We start from the raw sequence: 19,201 nt of genomic DNA, 5'->3' as shown, positions 1-19,201 counted from the left end.
CGGCCGCTCCTCCTATCCCCAATTCTCCGGGAGAACTGGCAAAACTGGCTTATGGTGGCAAAGGGACAAGGCGCTGACCCCCACTGACCGGCGAACCAGAACGAGTTCTCTTTATAACGTCATCGGTGACGTGGCATTATACCTTGTCCTCGTAATACCCGGAGTGGCAAGTTAAGGGTGAAGGCGTGGACCCATATTTATGCGCGTTTTTTTTTTTTTCTGGGAAACAAATTGCACACATCAAAACCTTTAGTGCCATTCGGTAAAATGGCGCACACACTTCCATCGGACGTCTTAATCTGCAAATTTTTTGGAAGGCCCTCTGTGCTCTGGAATTCAGAAATGTTGTTTTGAAGTTTGGGAAAACCCTGCCAATTTTCCAGTCCTATTTTGCGTCTTTCTTATCCACGAGGATCTGCAGTGCAAATTCTACTTATCCAGAGACAGAACTGTAGTCTCAAAACATCTGTTAGCAGTCAGTGCAATAGAAATCAGTAGTGGATACCAGAAGTGCGAAAAACGAATGGTGCTGTCCATTGTATTCATTAGCCTTTCTTTCCATCCTATCATCTAGGAACATTCAGGAGTTCTGAATCACATTTGTGAATGGATCGCCACAGCACAGTGCCCTTGTATTCTGATGTCCGATACCTGAAGCGTATAAATATTGAAGTCCTGGGTGTAAACTGTTTTAAAAGGTCCTTGAATTGTACCAAAATTGAGTGTGAACTATATTCTCTCCCTATTATATATGTATTAATATGAATATAATATAAATATATGATATATATATATATATATATAAATATATATGATATAAAATAATATGAATTATTACTATTGCTGCCCACCCCTGCAACCAATGTACTTCCACTTCCAGTATTTCGGACGGTTTCTTAAAGGTACAGCTTGATTTTTCGCACACATTTTGTCCAGAGCTTGCTTCGATTGAGGACCTACACTCTCCAAAAAGCCAGAAGCACCGCAAAGCAGTGCGCTTCAGACCAGATAATTTGGATTGCTTTACCAAGGGAGTCTCAGACTAGGCACAGAAGTGCAGCTCCTTGAAATATGGAAGCTTATGTACGCATGCTCAACTGCTCCGCTACGGGCAGAAGGTTCGGGGCGCCAACGGCACAGATGAGGATGTTCATGCTCCCCCGTCAATCACGGAGATCCTTGCAGCCGTCAGCACATTTCTGAATCAAATCAAATCAAAATATTTTTATTTTGAGGATTTATTTGGAATGTGTACAGCGAGAGGAACACTGACAGAAATTTGCTGCGATGCATTGTCCCGTGTTTGTGCAGCAAAGCAAATGTACATTTTCTATTCATTTTTTTTTACAATTTCGAGTGTTCTTAATACTTCAGAAACAAAGTGGATGTTTGACATCTAAAAATTCGGAGTGCTCGATAATTTGAACTTATTCTGTGCTTCCAGAAAACCCTAAAAAAATGGACGGCAACCGTAATTTGTCTTTACCACATTAACGAAACTTTGCGCACACAACGTGCATGTTTTGGGCCAGCTGGGCCACGAAAATGTCAACCGAGAACTAGTGAAGTTTACATTGCATTGAGACTGCACGTGTAGTACTATTCTGACTGTGAAATGTCAACCGGCTGCTTGCAGATATGAAATGGCACTGCACCTGCAGTGATGGCCAGTAGTTAACTACATGTAGTTAAACTACTAGTTAAACTACCTGATTGTAGTTAAAAAGTAGTTATCAACTACTTGCAGAAATGTAGTGGCAACTACTAGTTAAACTACTATTTTAAGTAGTTAACTACAGTAGTTAGGTTACTGAAGGCGCCAACTACTTCCGATTTTGCCGCAAGCTTTACGGCACGATTGTGCTTCCCACTTTTACCTTGAGCTACTTGTTTGATGAGAACGGAGGTGCAGAGCAATTGTGTCGTGCATGTGTACTAAATCTTCACTTTTAATGCTTGTCTAGTGAAGCCTCATTTGCTGTGAAATAATTCTGCAACTTAGTTTATCGCCTAGGCACAGAAAGAATCCCGCCGCAAGCTTTGTATTTGACGATCGTAGCAATGGCTTGAGCCAAAGTTTATTAGCGCTTGTGATTCATATTTACGTGTCCAAGAACACTACAAGGGATTGGTGTTGGTGGACAACGTTAAGTAGTTATAGATGTAGTTAAACTACATTGCAGTAGTTAAAAAAGTAGTTTTAACTACTCCCTGAAAAGTAGTTGAACTACTAGTTAAACTACTCAATCACAAAGTAGTTAGTTATAGTTAAACTACTGTAGAAGTAGTTGGTGGCCATCACTGTGCACCTGTAGCAGTCAAAGTTTCAGTTCGAAATGAATGCTCATCTCCTAATTATATTGCGGCTGTACGCGCGCCTCCCGGTGTGGTCACGATTGAGTAGTTAGCTCTGAGGACAGCCTACTTACGTTTTGAAGGTCTGCTCTAGACAACACAAAAAAAAAAGAACTTGGTCAGACATTTCTTGATTGAAGGTAGCAGACGTTGGCAGCAACAGTTTCAGAGTTCTTTAAAGGAGTACAGAGGGCCATCCAAAAAAATTTTCAGATTAAGACGTCTGATGAAAGGGTGTGTGTCTTTTTACCGAATAGCGCGAAAGATTTGGATGTGCGCAATTTGTTTCCCAGAAAAAAAAAAAAAACTCGCGGCTCCGCGCGTTCTCCCATAACTCGCCACTCCGGGTATGACGAGGATGAGAAGGTACGATGCCACGTCACCGGTGACGTTATAAGGAGAACTCGTTCTGGTTCGCCGGTCAGTGGGGGTCAGTGCCTTGTCCCTTTGCCGCAGTCAACCAGTTTTGCCAGTTCTCCCGCAGAATCGGGGATACAAGGAGCGGCCGAATCATTGCAGAGCCAGGAGAAAGGCTTTTTCAGAACCCCAAACAGCAGAGTAGCAGACGACGGCGGAGTAGCAGACGTTTCTCTAGACCAATTAGCGAGTGTTCTCCTTAGGGCGTCAGCGGGAGGTTCCAGGCAGATCACAGGCTGGTACTGCTCTTCACCACCGTTGCACACGGTCGCGTTTTGCGGCGTACTTTAAATTCCAGCGATAATTATGACTCTGTGGTGTGAATCACTTCGTACAGTGCATCTTACTGGCCTACTTAACAGTTTTATTGCAAGAAAACAGGGTGTTAAAGATGATTGCTGTGCTACTTTAATAGCCATGGCCTGTTGAGAGAATTTGCGCTGGTGCATCGTGAACGGCGGAGGAGGATGAACGACGGGTGCCGACACTCCTTGAAAGGGCATGTCAGTGGCCGCTTTCTCGGGAAGTTTTTGTGAATACACCACAGGGGAAAACTACTGTGGCTCGATCAGAGGCTTTCGATGCATGTTGAACTGGACGGGCCACAAAACATTTTGTGGCACCAACTGCGCCATCTAATTTTTCTTTTTATTGCGTACAGATGTGCTGCGAATATGCTGTTACATGTAGACTACATCTATTTTGCTGGGGCGGGGGCAGATTTTTTGGGCTTTGCCCAGTGGTAGAGTCCAAGTAGCGCAATAGAGGCATACGTTACTTTGGCAATCTGCAACGAAACAGTTCAACTGATCAGTACTGCTCTTGATACATTCAGGTAAATGCGGTGGACAGGCTGTGTAGTATTGTGGTTCATTTAACTAAAACAGGCAAAATTGAACCTTTTACTCAGATAACTTATAATTTAAAAAAAATAGAAGGGCTCTAACCTTGGAAGGAGACAGGGCATTGAGAAGCTTAAGCATTCCATTCAGCCTTCCTATATTTCATTAGCCCCAGCTAGTAAGTCTTAACTACAGCTTGAATGATGCTCGTTGGGCAGTATTTGAGTACAAGGGAGCTATAGTGAACAGTGTTAGTCATGCCTGAAAGGGTTCAATTTTGTGTCTGTGCGTTTCGATGAGTAACACTGCCCAACGAACACCAGCCATTTACTGGGACCGTCACAAAGAAGGGATTTCAAGTTTTTGACGTTCAAGTTCGGATACCATGTTTGCCGCAGTATAACATGCACCCCTAAAAGTCGGCAAAAGTTTAAAGAAAGGTCTGGCGTACAATACGCACCACCGGGATGAGAATACCAGCACTAATGGAACACACAAAACCATAAAGACTACGTGGCCATAAGCGTCCACCGTAATCAAAGCCGTCAACTATTACTTTTTATTGCATCTATGATTAACAAAATCTTTGTTGAAACCCATCAAACTCCAATAGAGTCTGTGTCATAGTAGGCTCAGTGTTGGCATTCATTTTAGCACTCATTTAAAACGACTTATTAAAACGGTTTAAACCGATACTCCTCCGACTTAGTCGAGTTAGTATGCGTTCCTGGGCCGACTTCAGTGGGGAATCGTGCCGACATTCATGCTCCATGCATTTTGTAAGCACCTTCGTATAAGGAAGACTAAAAGAACTCGATTGCAATGATCCGTTTATGATTAACAGCTCAGTTGCTGCTGTGGAAATTTTTAAAAAAGGAGGAAAAGGAATCAATGCTTTGCTCGATATTGTTGACCGGTATTACAGCCTATATAAGGAGGCTCTTTTAATAATGGAAGCAGGAGGTAATTGTATAAGCGCTCCTTCCGTGATTGTTTCGGGCAAAGAGGAAAGGCTTTTATCCGGGAGGTAGGGTTCTCGACTGCTCCGTATGTGGTTGCTTTTTGCCTTTATCAATGACAGATGCTAGGGTTGTTGACAGATTGTAGTGATGATAGTTGCGGTAACAGGTATCTGCTTTGACTCGTGAACTCAGGGCAGGTTTTTGCACCACTAACGGCAAAGGGCATTGGTGGGCGAGGTTTTATAAGCATGTAATCTACAATAAACACTGGTTGTTAGTTCAGTGCCTTGTCCCCCCAAGCACTGGGGGGGGATGTCCGATTTTTAGTTATGTTCCACCAAACTGCCCGGTTCCTCTACGTAAATTAACTCCCGGAATAAAACACCACACGAACGTTTACGTACGAAGAAAAAGTACGCCACTCGCGTGTTCCGTAAAGTTTTGTCCCAACCTGTACAATGAGGATGATACGGAGCCTAGTTCCTGCTCAACAGTAAGGAACTGGAAATTGCATGACTGTGGTACGCATTATCCAAAGGTGCGTGTTATGCACCAAACTTTCTTCAATTTTCGCCAATTTTAAGGGGATGTGCCTTATACGTCGGAAATACGGTAGGTTAGTTACATTTAATAGGTGACCATAACTGAATTAGATTTCGGTTTCGGTAACGTTTCCGACACTTTAATTGCTTGTGTTGAGCTTCTCACAGCTCTGCTCCGTGGTGCCAAGACTAGATAAGATAAGCCACAACCCTATGCACTAAGCTGTTTGTTAGTTTTCATGAGCATGTTATACCGTAGCACACGATACAAGTTTGTAGAACCTACATTTGCACGTCCCCGAAATGTCACAGCGTTGAAATATTTGGAAAAACCTTTGAATTGGGCTTCTTCCGCGGAACTGCTTGCTCCAGCCATTTTGTCTGTTATACCTGTTTTTTTTTTGTGGATGAAAACAAACCTGGATTAGGTACACCAGCCACGTGCGTATCTAGGAGGCATCTTTACAAGTAGCCCCTACATATGAATCGTTTAGTGTGGTTCAGTTCAGCAACATTGGCCCTTAAGCTCTAATATAATGCTATGAACATCTGCAAGAAAAGAGGAAGGCCCCATATAATCTGTCAGGGCACAACCGTGATACGCTCACCAAGGTTCAATCGTGCACATCGGTAAACACACGTCTTGGAGCCTTCTAGGCAGTGTGAGTTCAAGTATTTGGGACATTACTTAATCTCAATGGATTTCACGTATTTTAATATAAAATTTCGCCCTAGGTACGTACCTAAGAAGAGGTTATTACAAGGTCAGACTCGTCCGTCCGTAATGCGCCCTTTTACGTTTTCACTTCTGCAATTTGCGCTTGCAGCGACACCACAGGTTGCAGAGAGAACTCTTTGGAGTGGTAACTTGAATTTTAAAATTCGGTTGCTTCTTTCCGTATTTTCGATTTTATAAAATCTGCCGTTAGCTAAACAATCAATTTTGTGTGCTTGGAATCTCCATCACTGTTATCATGACTATGTCGCAAATGTCGTCTGCTATACAAAAGTATAACAAAACCTCGGACCAGCACGTATACGCCATATTTTTTCTAATATTACTTCCGACACACAAAATAATACCTGGACTCTAAACATGGGGTGCAGACAAGGATTTATGCTCACCACACCACAAACCCTATTGAGCAGAACCTCCCTCCCATAGCCACGCACACAAAAGGGGGAAAAGAAAGGATTCAGCATAGCTCAGGTGGCTGGGTTCGAGTCCTACAGCTGGCTAACCTTTTCAGTGAATTCCCTCTTTTTGTTCTTAGGCACTTGAGCCTTTGTGTGTTGTGTTGCCTAGCGTTCCAGCCTCAGAACATCAATCGTCAGGGGTGTTGCTCGTAGGAGCTTCTGACCACTACTAGCAACCCCCCCCCCCCCCGCAGAAAAAAAGTCGGCAGCATTAGTTTTCCCCTTCTCCGGTTAGGGGCTTCGAGAAAGAACCCCTCCTCAATGTGAGGTTCTCTATTCACACCTGGTCCTTAGTTGGGTCAAATTGCAACCTGCAGATCATGTACACTACACCAAGCTATTTTATTGCCTTCTCCAAACACAAACAAGACATGAAAAAGGTAGACAAAAATATTTGTATTCCTTACAAACGGCATAGCCAGAAAAATATTTTGGGTGGGGTTCTACATGGGAAGGATTTCACTCCATTTTCCCTTTCCCAAATGTGTGTGTGTGGGGGGAGGGGGGGGGTTAAACACCCCCAAACCACCCCCCTGGCTACGGCAGTTCCTTTCTCACCAGATTGACTGTGGATATAGCAACATATATGTCCTTGAGCCTGCGGAAAGATGAATGAGGAGACAACCACTTGCTTGCTTGCTACCTGTTTGCTAGACCACGGCCCCTCGATCGAGAGGCCGTGGCTATAAGCACAGTCCTATATCTCACTTCTTTCCCACATTCATTCAATTCTTTGGCACTGCTGGATGGCATAGAACAACCACACGTTTGCATTCTTACATACAGACTTTCATCTGCCATCACATCCCCCAGCATTCAGCTTCGTCTCTGAACAAAAAAAAAATCACTGTTTCCGAATCTTCTCGTCTGAATGTTCCCATTTGGGCTGCCTTTTCTCCTTGAAAGCTGAAATGCCTTCTTGCGTGTCCCGATACGAAAGGTTATGCAACATTACCTCCTCTCCCGCTGTGTACGCTTCCTGAATCGGCAACTGAACCTGTCTGTAGTAGAATCTCTTTCCTAAAGCCAACACGGACCTGCTCTTGGCCCGGATGGCTTCCACTATCTTCTCGGTCTCTTCCTGGAGTTCATTCGCTGGGACGACTTTGCTTACCAAACCACTGTACAAGGCTTCCTGAGCACTTATCGGAATACCGGTCATCAACATATACGCTGACATCTTGGTCGGTACGCAACGCGATACAGGTATGCCCGGCGTGTGACAGAAGAGGCCGAAGGACGCCCCGGGCAGGGAGAACTTAGCGTTGGCCGTGGCTAAGACTATATCGCAGGAGGCTACCAGCTGACAGCCAGCTGCTGCCGCTAATCCATCCACCTGAGCTATAACTGGAACAGGAATGTCTCGTACTGTTAACATAACCTTGCTGCAAAGTTGCAGAATGTCTCTGTGCATCTCAGTACCGGTGTCCCTGTGGAGTTCCTTGAGGTCGTGTCCGGAGCTGAACACTGGCCCGTCGCCTGCGATTACGACGCATCGGAGATCCGAGGCGGATAGGCATACCTGGAAGCAGGCATCCAGTTCTTGTAACATCTGTAGTGACAGAACATTTCGTTTTTTAGGGTTGTCAAAGGTGATGCGACGAACGCCGCCCTGGTCTTGTATTCGAAGGAGGCCACTAAAAGCTGCACTCGAAGTGCGTAGTGTTCGGTTCGACCGGTGCACAGTGGTTAGTCTTCCGATCGGGTATGTCTTGTATTGCTGTTGGAGAAGGGCGCTGATATTTCGGAATGCCATTTCAAAAGTTGTCGAGCAAAAACAACGTAAAATACAGCCGTACCGTGGTACCGTTCTCCCAGCAAACACGCACCATACGATCGTTGCGTCTCACAGCGGTGAGTAACGACAGCGTACAGCGTCGAGTGCTAGTGTTGAATGTCTTATAAAATGTAGCTTGCTTCCTAACACACAGCATATGCAAACTACGAAGATTTCGAAAATTTCTTTATGTGTAGGTTGTTCAATGGCTAATCTTGGCGGAAGGCTTTGCGAATATTACTAACAATAGCCAACAAGATCGACATCGTCATCATCATCTAATCCAAGACAATCCAATCTGTTGCACTACACGTGGTTTGTGTTGCGATGAGCGGTCTTTGGCATCTTTAGTGTCTTTTGTAAGTTTATTATAAGTCTGTGTTACATGTCGTTTTAAAACATTGGGCCACGGTGCCGGCAGGTAATACACGTAAGTTTGCTTGGTGTTGAAAGGTGGTAGAAGACGAAGTAAAGACTTTGTTACGCAGTACGACACAAACAGCTTTTACCGTGTCTTCTGCGAATTCTTGCAGAGCGATCGTCGTTAGTGTGATGCGCGTATTATTTTAAAACAAATTGAAGGTTAGTCATAAGGCATGTAGATCTGTATCGGGACCATTGTTTTTTTTTTTTTAACGAGAGAAATTGAACCGAAAAAAGACATTAAGTTTACCTGAAAGATGAACATCGTATGTTGTGTGAAACCCACAAAAATTAACTTTTGTCGCCGGTTTGTTCAAGGCAGCACGCCATGTTCGCTGAAGAGCCAACGGCACTTTGGTAGTCAGATGTTTCAATGAATGTCAGAGTTTCAATGAAATATCCTCTCTGCCAGAGGATGTTTTATTGAAAGCAGTATAGCAGGTGTTTCAGTGATTAAACCAACCCGTATTTGCGAAAATAAGCTTTAAATACACAGCTAGCTCTGCAAAACATGGTCATTTGCCCCTTTTCCTGTCACCTGACATGTGAGCACGTTGTGAGCCGAGAACCAAACGCCTTGAAACTATTGACCTCCGGTAATGCAATCTTGACTAAACCTGATTTGCTTGCTGCCGGCTCTCTCTCTTACTTTCGACACTGCCACACGGTGTCCCGGTGTTGTGTGCTACAGCGACCACGGATTACAATTTCATGACTTGCAAACAAAGTCGTCTGTTACGATTGGCTTGGTGGGCAGCGGAAGGCAGCTCGTTTCTTTGGATACAGTGGCTGGAACCAAGGCTGTTCCAAAGACACCAGCTCCCGCGGCATGGTTGTAAGAATGATCGCTTTGACGTGGGCTCCAATCAGGGTTGTGGAGTTGCCACTCCGGAGTTGGAATGATTCCGGAATCATTCCAGATTTAGCATCGATATTTATTTATATTTTTGATACTGTCGATTGTAAATTTAAAACAACTAGCGCTAGCCAATTTATCGATAGTTTTTCTGCGGTGTCTGAGGTTTTCCCTGGACTTTCTCTGGCAGACATTCCAGACGGATGTCGACACAATTCCCCCTGAAGTCTGCCCAGGATGTATATAACCCCACCCCCCCATCTGTCAACGCCTGTATGCCACTCATAGCCACAGTTGCTCCGCGGTGCTCACACAGAATTAAAAACAAAACAAAAAACATAAAAATTGCGGGACGAATATAGACCCATCGTTTCAAATGGCAAGCAGGCTTTGGTTTAGTTTAAATGGCATTGCCTCTGCCCGCGTATTCCCGTTGATAAATGTTAGCTGATGTTATGAGAAAGAATATTTTGCATCGTATTTCAAATCGTTATTTTAGGCAACATGGCGACGGAAGAAGTGTGCCTGCCACGTGGAGGGCCACCCTGTCCTTCAAGGAGGGCAGAACATCCTTCCGAGAGACAGAAGAAGAAGAAAGAAACACTTTTTGGGGTAAGAACATTTTTTTGCAATGGCACGCACTGTTAGATTTTGAGGCTTTCTATTACAAGGATTTCACCATTTTGTAGCATTATCATATACTGCTATATATACATTATATTATATATACAATATATATATATATACATTATTACTATATATATATTATTATTATATACAACGAATCATACTTGTCTGCAGTGTAAGAGCTGTGGCCTCACGTGCTATTCAGGAACTTTCGTTTATGGTTACGGAGTGCAAGTACTGCAGACTGGCATAGCTGTGGTTTCTGCACTGTGATGTATAAATATTCACGCTGCAGTGAAATTAGACAAAGTTTCTTTTGCCTTCAAACTTTATGATAGTCCTATGACTTCTGCCTGCCCTTATCTCAGTGTTGTCGGAGGAAGACTGCTCTTGTCAGAAGAATTTTACATCTAGTTTGTTTTTCTTTTTTCCCTCAAAACGGAAAACAACGCTTGGTAAGGTTACAAACGGCACGGGCAGTGCAGGGAACGCAGCCAAAGGTTGTGCTCGTACATTGTTGGTGACCGTTCGTATTCCTGGGACGCCTAGTGAAACAAAGCTAATATTTTCTGGTTGGCTTTGTGTGTCATTCCGCATTTGTGTGTGTTTCTGCTTTCGTTGCTACTGGAATGGTTTTACACTTCTTGCCAAGAGTCCTATCCTATGAACTGGTTGTGGTGGCAGCACTGTGCAGTACCAGCTAGCAGACGACAAAATTCTTCATTTTTTGTCGAGGTTCTCACAAAGGCTACGTGTAAAATTTTGCTTGGATTGTGATCACTAAGAAGAGATGACCGGCTTGACACTACGTTGTCCCCATAGAATGCCGTGTATTCGTATGAAGGGAAACAAACATTTGTATAAATTCAACCAAGTACTGCGGAGAGTTGAACAAGGTGCCATTCCATGCAGGATCTCTGGTAGTATTATCTGTGCAACGTTTGACTCTGTTTGTAGAGCTGTTTCAGCGATAACCTGGACAGCGCGAGCCCCATAGACTACAAAAGGCTATAATGATAATACCAGCAACAGATAGTATTGTTAGTATAATAATACTATAGTACGACTGCAAGTGGGACAGGTAGTATAGTAACAGATAGTACTAGATAATAGTGCAACTAAGTAATGTCCCTCAAGGGACCTTTGGAGGTATATATATTGAAATAAATAAATGATATAGTACTGTAATTCCAATACTTATAGGGAAGCACAGCAGTAGCACAAAAGAAGCAAAGGCGCAGACACAAAGAACGGCGCAACGTTGAAGACGAACCGAAAGAAGAAGCGTTTGTGATCAGGCCGCTCACTGCACACTCTATGACCGAGGGCGTCGTGCTGCTGGGTTGCGTACAGCTTGTTCACGACTTTGGACTCAAGGTGTCACTTCCGTACGGTCTCGTGGGCAACGTCGCCCTGAACGAGGTGTCGCAGATATACACCGGTCTGCTGCAGAAGTTTGCGCATGGGGTAGAAGACGACGACACGGTAAGAGACGCGGTTGTGAAGCCACAGTTTTTCGAGACGAGTTTTCTGCTATGCGGTGCACCCTCGATATCCGAACGGCCTAAAATTTGTCAGAGATCCATTATAAATATACAGAGGACTCCCACTAAAATGAAACTCGGTTAAACGGAAATTACGGATAAACGGAACAATAGGGCCACCCTTGCTTGGTTTCCTATACAGTCAAACTCCTTTATAGCGAACACCTTTTTAACGAAAATACCACTACAGCAATTTTTTTTGCGGCCCCGCTGGAGCCCTATAGGTCCAATAATGGACATCCTTTTTAACGAAAATACCTTTACTGCAAATTTTTTTTGCTGTCCCCTGAGTTTCGTTGTAAAGGAGTTTGACTGTATATGCAATGATAAAAATCATCGGGTAATTGAAACAACCCGCTTTATGTACTTCGGGTAAATGGAACAAAGTGGGGGGTACCGAGATGCCGCCGAGCCTGGAAGACTACCATTCGCGTCTGCTAATTTGATTGCCAAGGTCAATGCTGTCGCCATAGTAGGCCGTGCATTGAAGGGTGATGTGGATGATGCCACGTGATGCCGACAGGTAATGCCGGAAACCTGGACGCGGGAAGTGGATGCGCAGTTTGCCCGACAGAACAGAAAGCTAAGCCTCATTGTAGGCGCTCGAGATGCGTACGAAATTTTTTTCCAAGCATGTATATTTTATAAACAAATCGAAAAATGCGAAGAGAACAGCTGTTAGTCCTTTTTTTTTTTTTTTTTTTCCTTGCTACCTGCAGTGGTGTAAGTTGATTATCTTGAAATAAAGTTGCATTTCATGAAATCTGCGTACTTTGCATAAATGGAACTTCCGATAAATGGAACAATATTTCCATTCCCTCGGAGTTCCGTCTAAGAGGAATCCACTGCAGAGGGATTTGTAACTGAAGGTTCTGAACGCTATATTTTCAGCACAGTATAGCTATTGAGTTTGCAGTGTCTCCTTTTCACTCTCGATGGGATCAATCGTTCCGTGCATTTTTGTCCCAGAAATCCGAGTCCCCGTTCCTGCAAACACAGGTTAAGGGGGAATCGCTTCTTCACGAATCTATGGGCGATTTTCGTTCACACAAGACGCACGAACGCTCTAAACTATCATCATAAGAGCAGTACTGGCGTGTTCTCTTAGCTTTTCTCTAGTCAATGACGTATTTTTTAGAGGACAAGGTTGAGCCGTCAATTTTTAATAAATTAAAGTTTGGCGCGTCTCGAACCTGTGCTGCCATCTTGATAGAGTGTCGCGCACTAAAATATTTTTCGAATTCGGGCTCAATACAAATCGACGGATAGCCCTGGAATTCTACAAAATGTGTCATCGACGAGGGCAAAGCAAGGAGAACACGCCAGTACCTCTGTTTTGACGATATTTTACGCCGTTTCTGAATGCTGTGCGAACAAACGTTCTCTATTGTCTCGCGCAGAAGTGATTCCTCCTTAATCCGCTCATCATTCATCAGTCGAGGTCCGAATGGCTCGGGTACTCCAGGAAATGGGGGGAGAAATGTCTCGTCCCGCTAGGTACCGTTCGTAAAACAAGGAGGAAATAAGTCTAGTGTTCACGGTGCACGATCTGCTCACTACGGGACATAATTTTTGTTCTTTTTCTTTGACATGCCGGCGAAGGCCGTGGTCCGAATGAGCGCCATGTTTCGCGTGGGCCAACCCGTCGTCTGCAAAGTGCTGTCGGTGTCCCCCGAGATGTTCGGCTCTGGCCGTCTGAGCCTCACGCTCGATCCGCAGAAGGTCAACTCGGGCGTGGTTCCTGCCGCCGTATGCGCGGGAACGGTGAGCGGTTTTTGTTTTCTGCGAGCCCATTTTGTAGTTTTAGACTGCAGTAAATGTTGTAGCAAACTGCTTTTAGACGCTCGTTTGACCCGGGGCAACCTTTGCCGACATACAGGTCATTCAGTGCGTCGTGGTGAGCAACGAAGATTACGGGTACACCATGGACTGCGGCGTACGCGGACTGGAGGCCTTCCTGCCGCACGACGAGACTCGCAAGTACTTGAAAGTGTGCAACGATGAGCAGCCGCTGGCTGTCGGACAGTTGCTGCGCTGCCTGGTGCTCTCTGTGATGGGGCGAACGCTCAGGTTATCCGTTAATCCGAAGCGACTCCAGTCGCCACAGGTGAGTGCCTCGGGGGAAAATCGGGGAAATCAACCTGTGTTCTAAATTCACACAAATTCGGGTGGAAAAACTGCCAGTATGCTAAAATCGGGGAAAAAATCGGGCTCTATTAGTCATGCGAACTGTACCGCCTTGGTGCAAACAGTGATGTAATTGAGTTTGCTGCCAAACAAGCTAGTGTCCATTCCTTCAGACACTTTGGCGAGGGCAACTTGCCGGGTAAAAATCGGGGAGAGCACCTACAGTTCGGGGTGTAAATTCGGGGAAGTAAAAGGTGTAACCCTAAAACTTCAGGCTCTACTTATAACGGAGCTTAATATCGGACACAGTATTGCGCTTGCAGTGTGAGCAAAACAGTTGTGCCCTGGTCATTTTCACACGACATCATTTGTAGAGCAGAGTGAGTCTTCTTTCTGTGTTTCTACAAAAATACTGTTTATTATTATTTTTTTTTACTGGAATTAACATTATATTTTCTCGTTACAATGCAGGACGTGGAAGAAGCCAGTCTTGATTCCCTTTTGCCCGGAATGCGAGCCAAGCTTACAGTAACACGGGTACGTTACGTTTGGCTCCTGCGGTTGTTTGTGGGAATATAAAACTTTTTTTTGTTTTGTTTAAATGACGTAAACAGCGAGAATTGGCCGAGGCAGACGTCGTTCACAAATCGCCCTGCCTCGTATGTGAACGAGAGAGTGAGTGAGAAAGATGTAAGAGAGAATGGGGGAATAACGTGGTTGGTTGGATGGATTTATACGGCCAACGACGTAGGGCACGGCTCAGCTGGCGTGTGACAGAGAGGGATCACTTAGTTGGCCATAGAGTGAAGGTAACCCGCATTACCCGCAGTCGCATTTTACCTGCTACCCGCATTTTACCCGCTTCCCGCAGCGATCGCGAATGTCTACCAGCATTACCCGCGGTCGCATTGCGGGTACACCCGCGTTTTACCCGCTACCCGCAGCGATCGCGAATTTCTACCCGCAAATTGCGACGATGTGCGGGTACCCGCGGGTATCCCCGCACCCGCGCTCGGGTCTATCGATAAACACGTGTGCTCCGTAGTCGAGGTCATGCAACGTCTCGTGGATTCCCGTCTCCTGATGAGAACATGGGTAGGGGCGAGAGCAGCCCCACCTAGCGCCACCTGCGCGAGGTTAGCCGGCGACACTGGCCAGCAATCGCTCTACCGCAAGTGGGAACTAGACTTGAGGCTGACAAATTTGCACACATCTCTGCGTAAAAGCTATATGCATTCCTTGTGGCGAAATCGGGCTCGATTCGTGCAAATATTAGGTCTTAAATCATTTTTAAATGTTATAGCCATTCGCAAGTCAAAACTTTTGCCAAAAACAAAGCTTGCTCGTGCACGCTTTGCTAGTCAAGGGGCCTTGGTGAGAGCATGTAATGATGAATCGTCGTGATACTGACGACAATGCTAAGTGGAAGAGCAAGTCGAGTGAACGGAGTTCCTCCTTCATATCTGCTCAGTTGATCGATTAATCATATTTTAAGACTTGCGATTTGAATTCCCTGTAATATGATTCCAGGTGAAGCCCAATGGACTCGGCGTCATGTGGCAGACCTTCGAAGGCTATGTGCACAGGACACATCTCTCTCAGACATGGGACCTACCACCAAACTATTCCGTGGGGCAAGAGGTGCGTTCTCGGGGTGTGGGGCTACTATAGATTGCGCGAGAAATATCCTCTAAGGACTCCGAGCGTAAGTTACGTAACTTTGGAGGCTTCTGTAGCCTCTCGGCCTTTCCTTCCTCGCGAGACTTATGTTTTTGCTCCGCTCGCGCATAAATTTGGTGAGCCGTAAAGTGCGGTTCACCTCAGTGCGTCCGCCCGCTTTTAATCGGAGCCGTGTCTTCACCTCTAGGTGGTGGGCATTCTGTTGTACGTCCATCCCAGCACTCGTGAGCCCCACTGGACCTTGAAGGCCGTCGGACGGTGGCAGCCTCCCGAGGGACTCTCTGTCGGTGCCCTGGTAAGAGACGCCCAGGTCGTGGGGGCGGACACCTGGGGAGCTCACCTGGAACTGCCGGGGGGCAAGGTGCGAGCGCTAGTTGCCCGAGCCCACGCGGCCGAAACGGAGGTGGACGACGCCCGGAATGCAGTGACTGTCGGTCGCAAGTGCAAGTACGTGGACCCTTTTCTCGGCAGAGAGAGGGGCTCAAAAAGTCTAGAACCTAGAGCTGGCAAAAGTATGCTGGCATGGACCAGTGCCGTATTTTCTCGAATCTATCCGTGTGTTCACACGAGCGACATCGTCACGGAATATTCTAGCGGAAGAAAAGAGGCGCAAACACTGCTCACAGAGACGAAGTTCCGTCCCGTGTTATGTTGAGCATTCACACGGTGCGGAATATCGGGAGTGGCACTTAGCAGACGACACCGTCGGCGTGTTTTCCTGTCGTCTGCTACGGAATATCTTGTGGCTGTGTAACAGGATATTCCCAACGGTTAGCAGTGTACGTGAAGACACGAAAACACGCACAGCACAGCAGAAAGGTATGAATCCTTTCGCATCTTCCGCTTCTGGGGGAATGTCGCTCGTGTGAATACACGGTAAGACGACCTCGAATATAAGACGGCCCCCGAGTGTAGGGTACAAGAATTTTGAAAAAAAAAAAAAAAGTAACCGGTGATTGGGAGGCAGTATAGCAATTGGAATCAATTCCCCAATACCGTTGATTTATCGTCACTTTCCACGCTGCTGTGTTCTTTCTTGCTAACTGCACGCAGCCCATTGTCCTCCATTCCGTCCAAAATGCAAAACGCAAAAGGCAAACGTCGTCGACGTCGTCAGACACATTGCACCTAGGGTTGCCACCCTTCGTAGTGAAAAATACCGGCTGAGGGAGAGGAGGTGGAATAGAGGGAAAGGAGGAAATGTTCGCGGGAAAGTAGGTGAAGGGTGGAGAGTATACAGAGAGAGAGAGAAAGAAAGAACGAGCGTACTCGCTCGAGACAACAGTGATAATAATAATAATGAATAACTAAGAAAACGACTGGTGACTACGGAGTTGGGTCTGTGCTCCAGATTTATTCGAGCTGTGGTGGAATGTTGAAGGGAAAGCCCCGTAAAAGCCCCTATGAAAGGTGTTGAGCCACAAATACCGGCAAAAGGCTGCCAGTATCACCTTCCTACCGGCAACCGGCAGAGCGAGCAAATAACCGGCCGTGCCGGTATAATACCGGCCCGGTGGCAACCCTAATTGCACTGAGTGTCCAAGATTCACTGCGCTGGCACAATTCTTGATCTCTCCCTGTTGTCTTAGCCACCTTGTAACACTTATTTCCGATTACTTGAAACTGCCTCGCCACCGCTAAATCGTTGCTGTATTTACAAAAGTGTTAACTTTTCGTGGAAATGCCAGAGTCCGACGCCATAACAGAGAATGAATGCCGTCCCCATTGTACCCGTATTGCCGTATTTGCATCGCGCCGACACCGCAGCACGCGATATCGGTCGCGCCGCGCTATTGGCCGATCCCGTCACCCGCTCCCGCCTCTCTCGTGGTCTCGTTGTGGCGCGCATATTCGAATATAAGACTACCCACGACTTTGGAACGCTGGATTTTGGAAGAAAAAAAAGGTCGTCTTATAATCGAGAAGATACGGTATTTTATAGGACCTTCTCTATGTACATTGCGCATATTCTCTTATCTCAAACTTAGCTCAGATTAAACTGCATGAAGTAGCAACTGTGATATCGGCATGCCGAGCACCCTCGAGTTATTGTTTAATTTTCTCGTTCCAGGTGCCGGATAATAGCCTACAACATGATAGACTGTGTTGCCGTGGCAACGTTGAAGAAGTGAGTGATGGAAGTTGCTTCACTGAGCTTAGCCTGAAGTTTTCGGGAAATATTTTTTTCTAAATTCGGGGGGTAAAAATCGGGTAAATAAACATGTGCTAGCAAATTATGCGAATTCGGGTGGAAAAACTTCCAGTATGTTATATTCGGGGAGAAATCGGGCTCAGTTCCTCAAACTAACAGTACTGGTTTGGTACAAATGCTGATGTAACTGCATTTGCTGACAAATAAGTAAGTTAGTGCATTCCTACAGAGATCCCAGTGAGGGCAATTTGCCGGGTAAAAATCGGGTTTCACCCTAAAGATGCAACCTTCAATTCGGGGTGCAAATTCGAGGAAGAATAGGGTAAAACCCTAAAATTTCAGGCTCTACTTATACTGCATTGATTGTTAATTTGGACTCCTGCATCATGAATACATGATTAAGGCCGGATCTTTGGGCACTTGCCTGTAAATGCCTAAAGGTGCCTAAACGTGGCATTTTCCCAGCTTGCCCGCCTTTTTCTCGATCTCATTCCATGATTGCCCCTTTTTAACCTTGCCAGGTCCTCTTTGTGCATCCCTTCACGCTTATGATGTATATATTGGCACGCAAAAACTCAGAATGAGTGTGCTAACTATGCTCCATTTTTCGTGCAACGTGCTCTACGTTGCTCGAGTGGAAAGCCTGATATTTGCCTGGAAGTGGACCGTATTGAGGCTAACCTCCACAGAGCAAATGTACAGCGAAAAAGCTGCAAATTTTGTTCGGCGTCGGACGCCCTGCGCAAGGCGTAAAAAATGTGAGCGTTCGCCGGAGAGCTGCACATGCCAGATATTTTCGACCGGCGTCCGCGATTCGGAAGCGTCAACTGCGGATGAACACGAGGCTGGCCAATCGAGGCACTCTTCCGCTACGAATCTGCGCCAGCTGCAATGCCATGTCGTCTGCGTGCGGTCGTCCAGCGTCGTGAATCGCCTTCTCCTATAATAACCGATGTTGGGCTAGTTGGTATACCGGTAGAATAGGTTGGTATACCGCACAAGCTTGAATGGTCAGAACTGCAGATGGTCTTGTTGTAGACATATGGCTGGGTGCTTTAAATAATGCGGTCATGAGTAGCGCCGCGTTGATTACTTTTGCTTTCCCAGAGTTCTGTAATGTGTTCTGTACCCTTGCCGCGCAGGATCTAACGTTTAATGTCCCTCGCATACGACTTCCTATCTGGACAACATGCACCGTGCTGTTACATTGCTTGCGCACTCTGCCAGATTCGAACCTGCAGCTTGAGTGGACCATTGAGTGGACCTGGTCAACAATGATCCCCCCCTAAGGCTGACCTAAATTACCAACCTTAGACTCTAACAAGCAATTTCTGTTGGTTGACAGTTGTCCACTCCATTTGCAGATCGTCCCTCAAGGGAGTTCACTTGGCGCCTGACATGCTAACGCTTGGAATGAAGCTGGAGGTAGGTTAGAAGCTTTGAAAGTTGAAAAGAAAGATAAAGGGGCTACTGTATCTCTCAGTGCCGTAGGAAACCCTCGTGTCCTGAAGTCGGACGAGTTATTCGTCAAATGCCGACTCACAGCGCGGCGATTTGTGCTTGTGATTAACGATCCATTTTGAAAGCTGAAACGAAGAAAACAGAGATCAAATTCTTGTCTGGATTCTGTGTTCCTTTTATGTAATTTAAGCAGCGGATTATCTTTCGAGCCTTTAGAATGCTCAGTCGCAGTCAGTTGT

At 45.8% G+C, this 19,201-nt stretch overlaps 2 protein-coding genes across 2 annotated transcripts in view; one reads left to right on the top strand and one right to left on the bottom strand.

Moving 5' to 3' along the window:
- Positions 1-6,638: 6,638 nt before the first annotated feature.
- Positions 6,639-8,166, bottom strand: LOC135396686 (enoyl-CoA hydratase domain-containing protein 3, mitochondrial-like). Its single transcript, XM_064627791.1, has one exon. It carries the CDS (start codon positions 8,069-8,071, stop codon positions 7,160-7,162), a length of 912 nt encoding a protein of 303 aa, XP_064483861.1. The 5' UTR covers positions 8,072-8,166; the 3' UTR covers positions 6,639-7,159.
- A 218-nt stretch (positions 8,167-8,384) lies between these two features.
- Positions 8,385-19,201, top strand: part of LOC135379205 (protein RRP5 homolog) — a 31,323-nt gene continuing 20,506 nt past the window's right edge. Inside the window, exons 1-10 of the mRNA XM_064612449.1 lie at positions 8,385-8,451; positions 9,871-9,983; positions 11,202-11,483; positions 13,145-13,306; positions 13,422-13,649; positions 14,141-14,206; positions 15,200-15,310; positions 15,537-15,796; positions 17,421-17,477; positions 18,866-18,926. Coding sequence (XP_064468519.1) covers positions 9,876-9,983; positions 11,202-11,483; positions 13,145-13,306; positions 13,422-13,649; positions 14,141-14,206; positions 15,200-15,310; positions 15,537-15,796; positions 17,421-17,477; positions 18,866-18,926 — 1,335 coding nt within the window. The 5' untranslated portion in view covers positions 8,385-8,451; positions 9,871-9,875. The remainder of the gene's footprint in view (positions 8,452-9,870; positions 9,984-11,201; positions 11,484-13,144; positions 13,307-13,421; positions 13,650-14,140; positions 14,207-15,199; positions 15,311-15,536; positions 15,797-17,420; positions 17,478-18,865; positions 18,927-19,201) is intronic.

This window comes from Ornithodoros turicata, chromosome 1, assembly GCF_037126465.1.
Source record: "Ornithodoros turicata isolate Travis chromosome 1, ASM3712646v1, whole genome shotgun sequence".
Taxonomy (NCBI): domain Eukaryota; kingdom Metazoa; phylum Arthropoda; class Arachnida; order Ixodida; family Argasidae; genus Ornithodoros; species Ornithodoros turicata.
The sequence above is the reverse complement of the archived record's forward strand: the minus strand, read 5'-3'. Positions and strand labels throughout refer to the sequence as shown.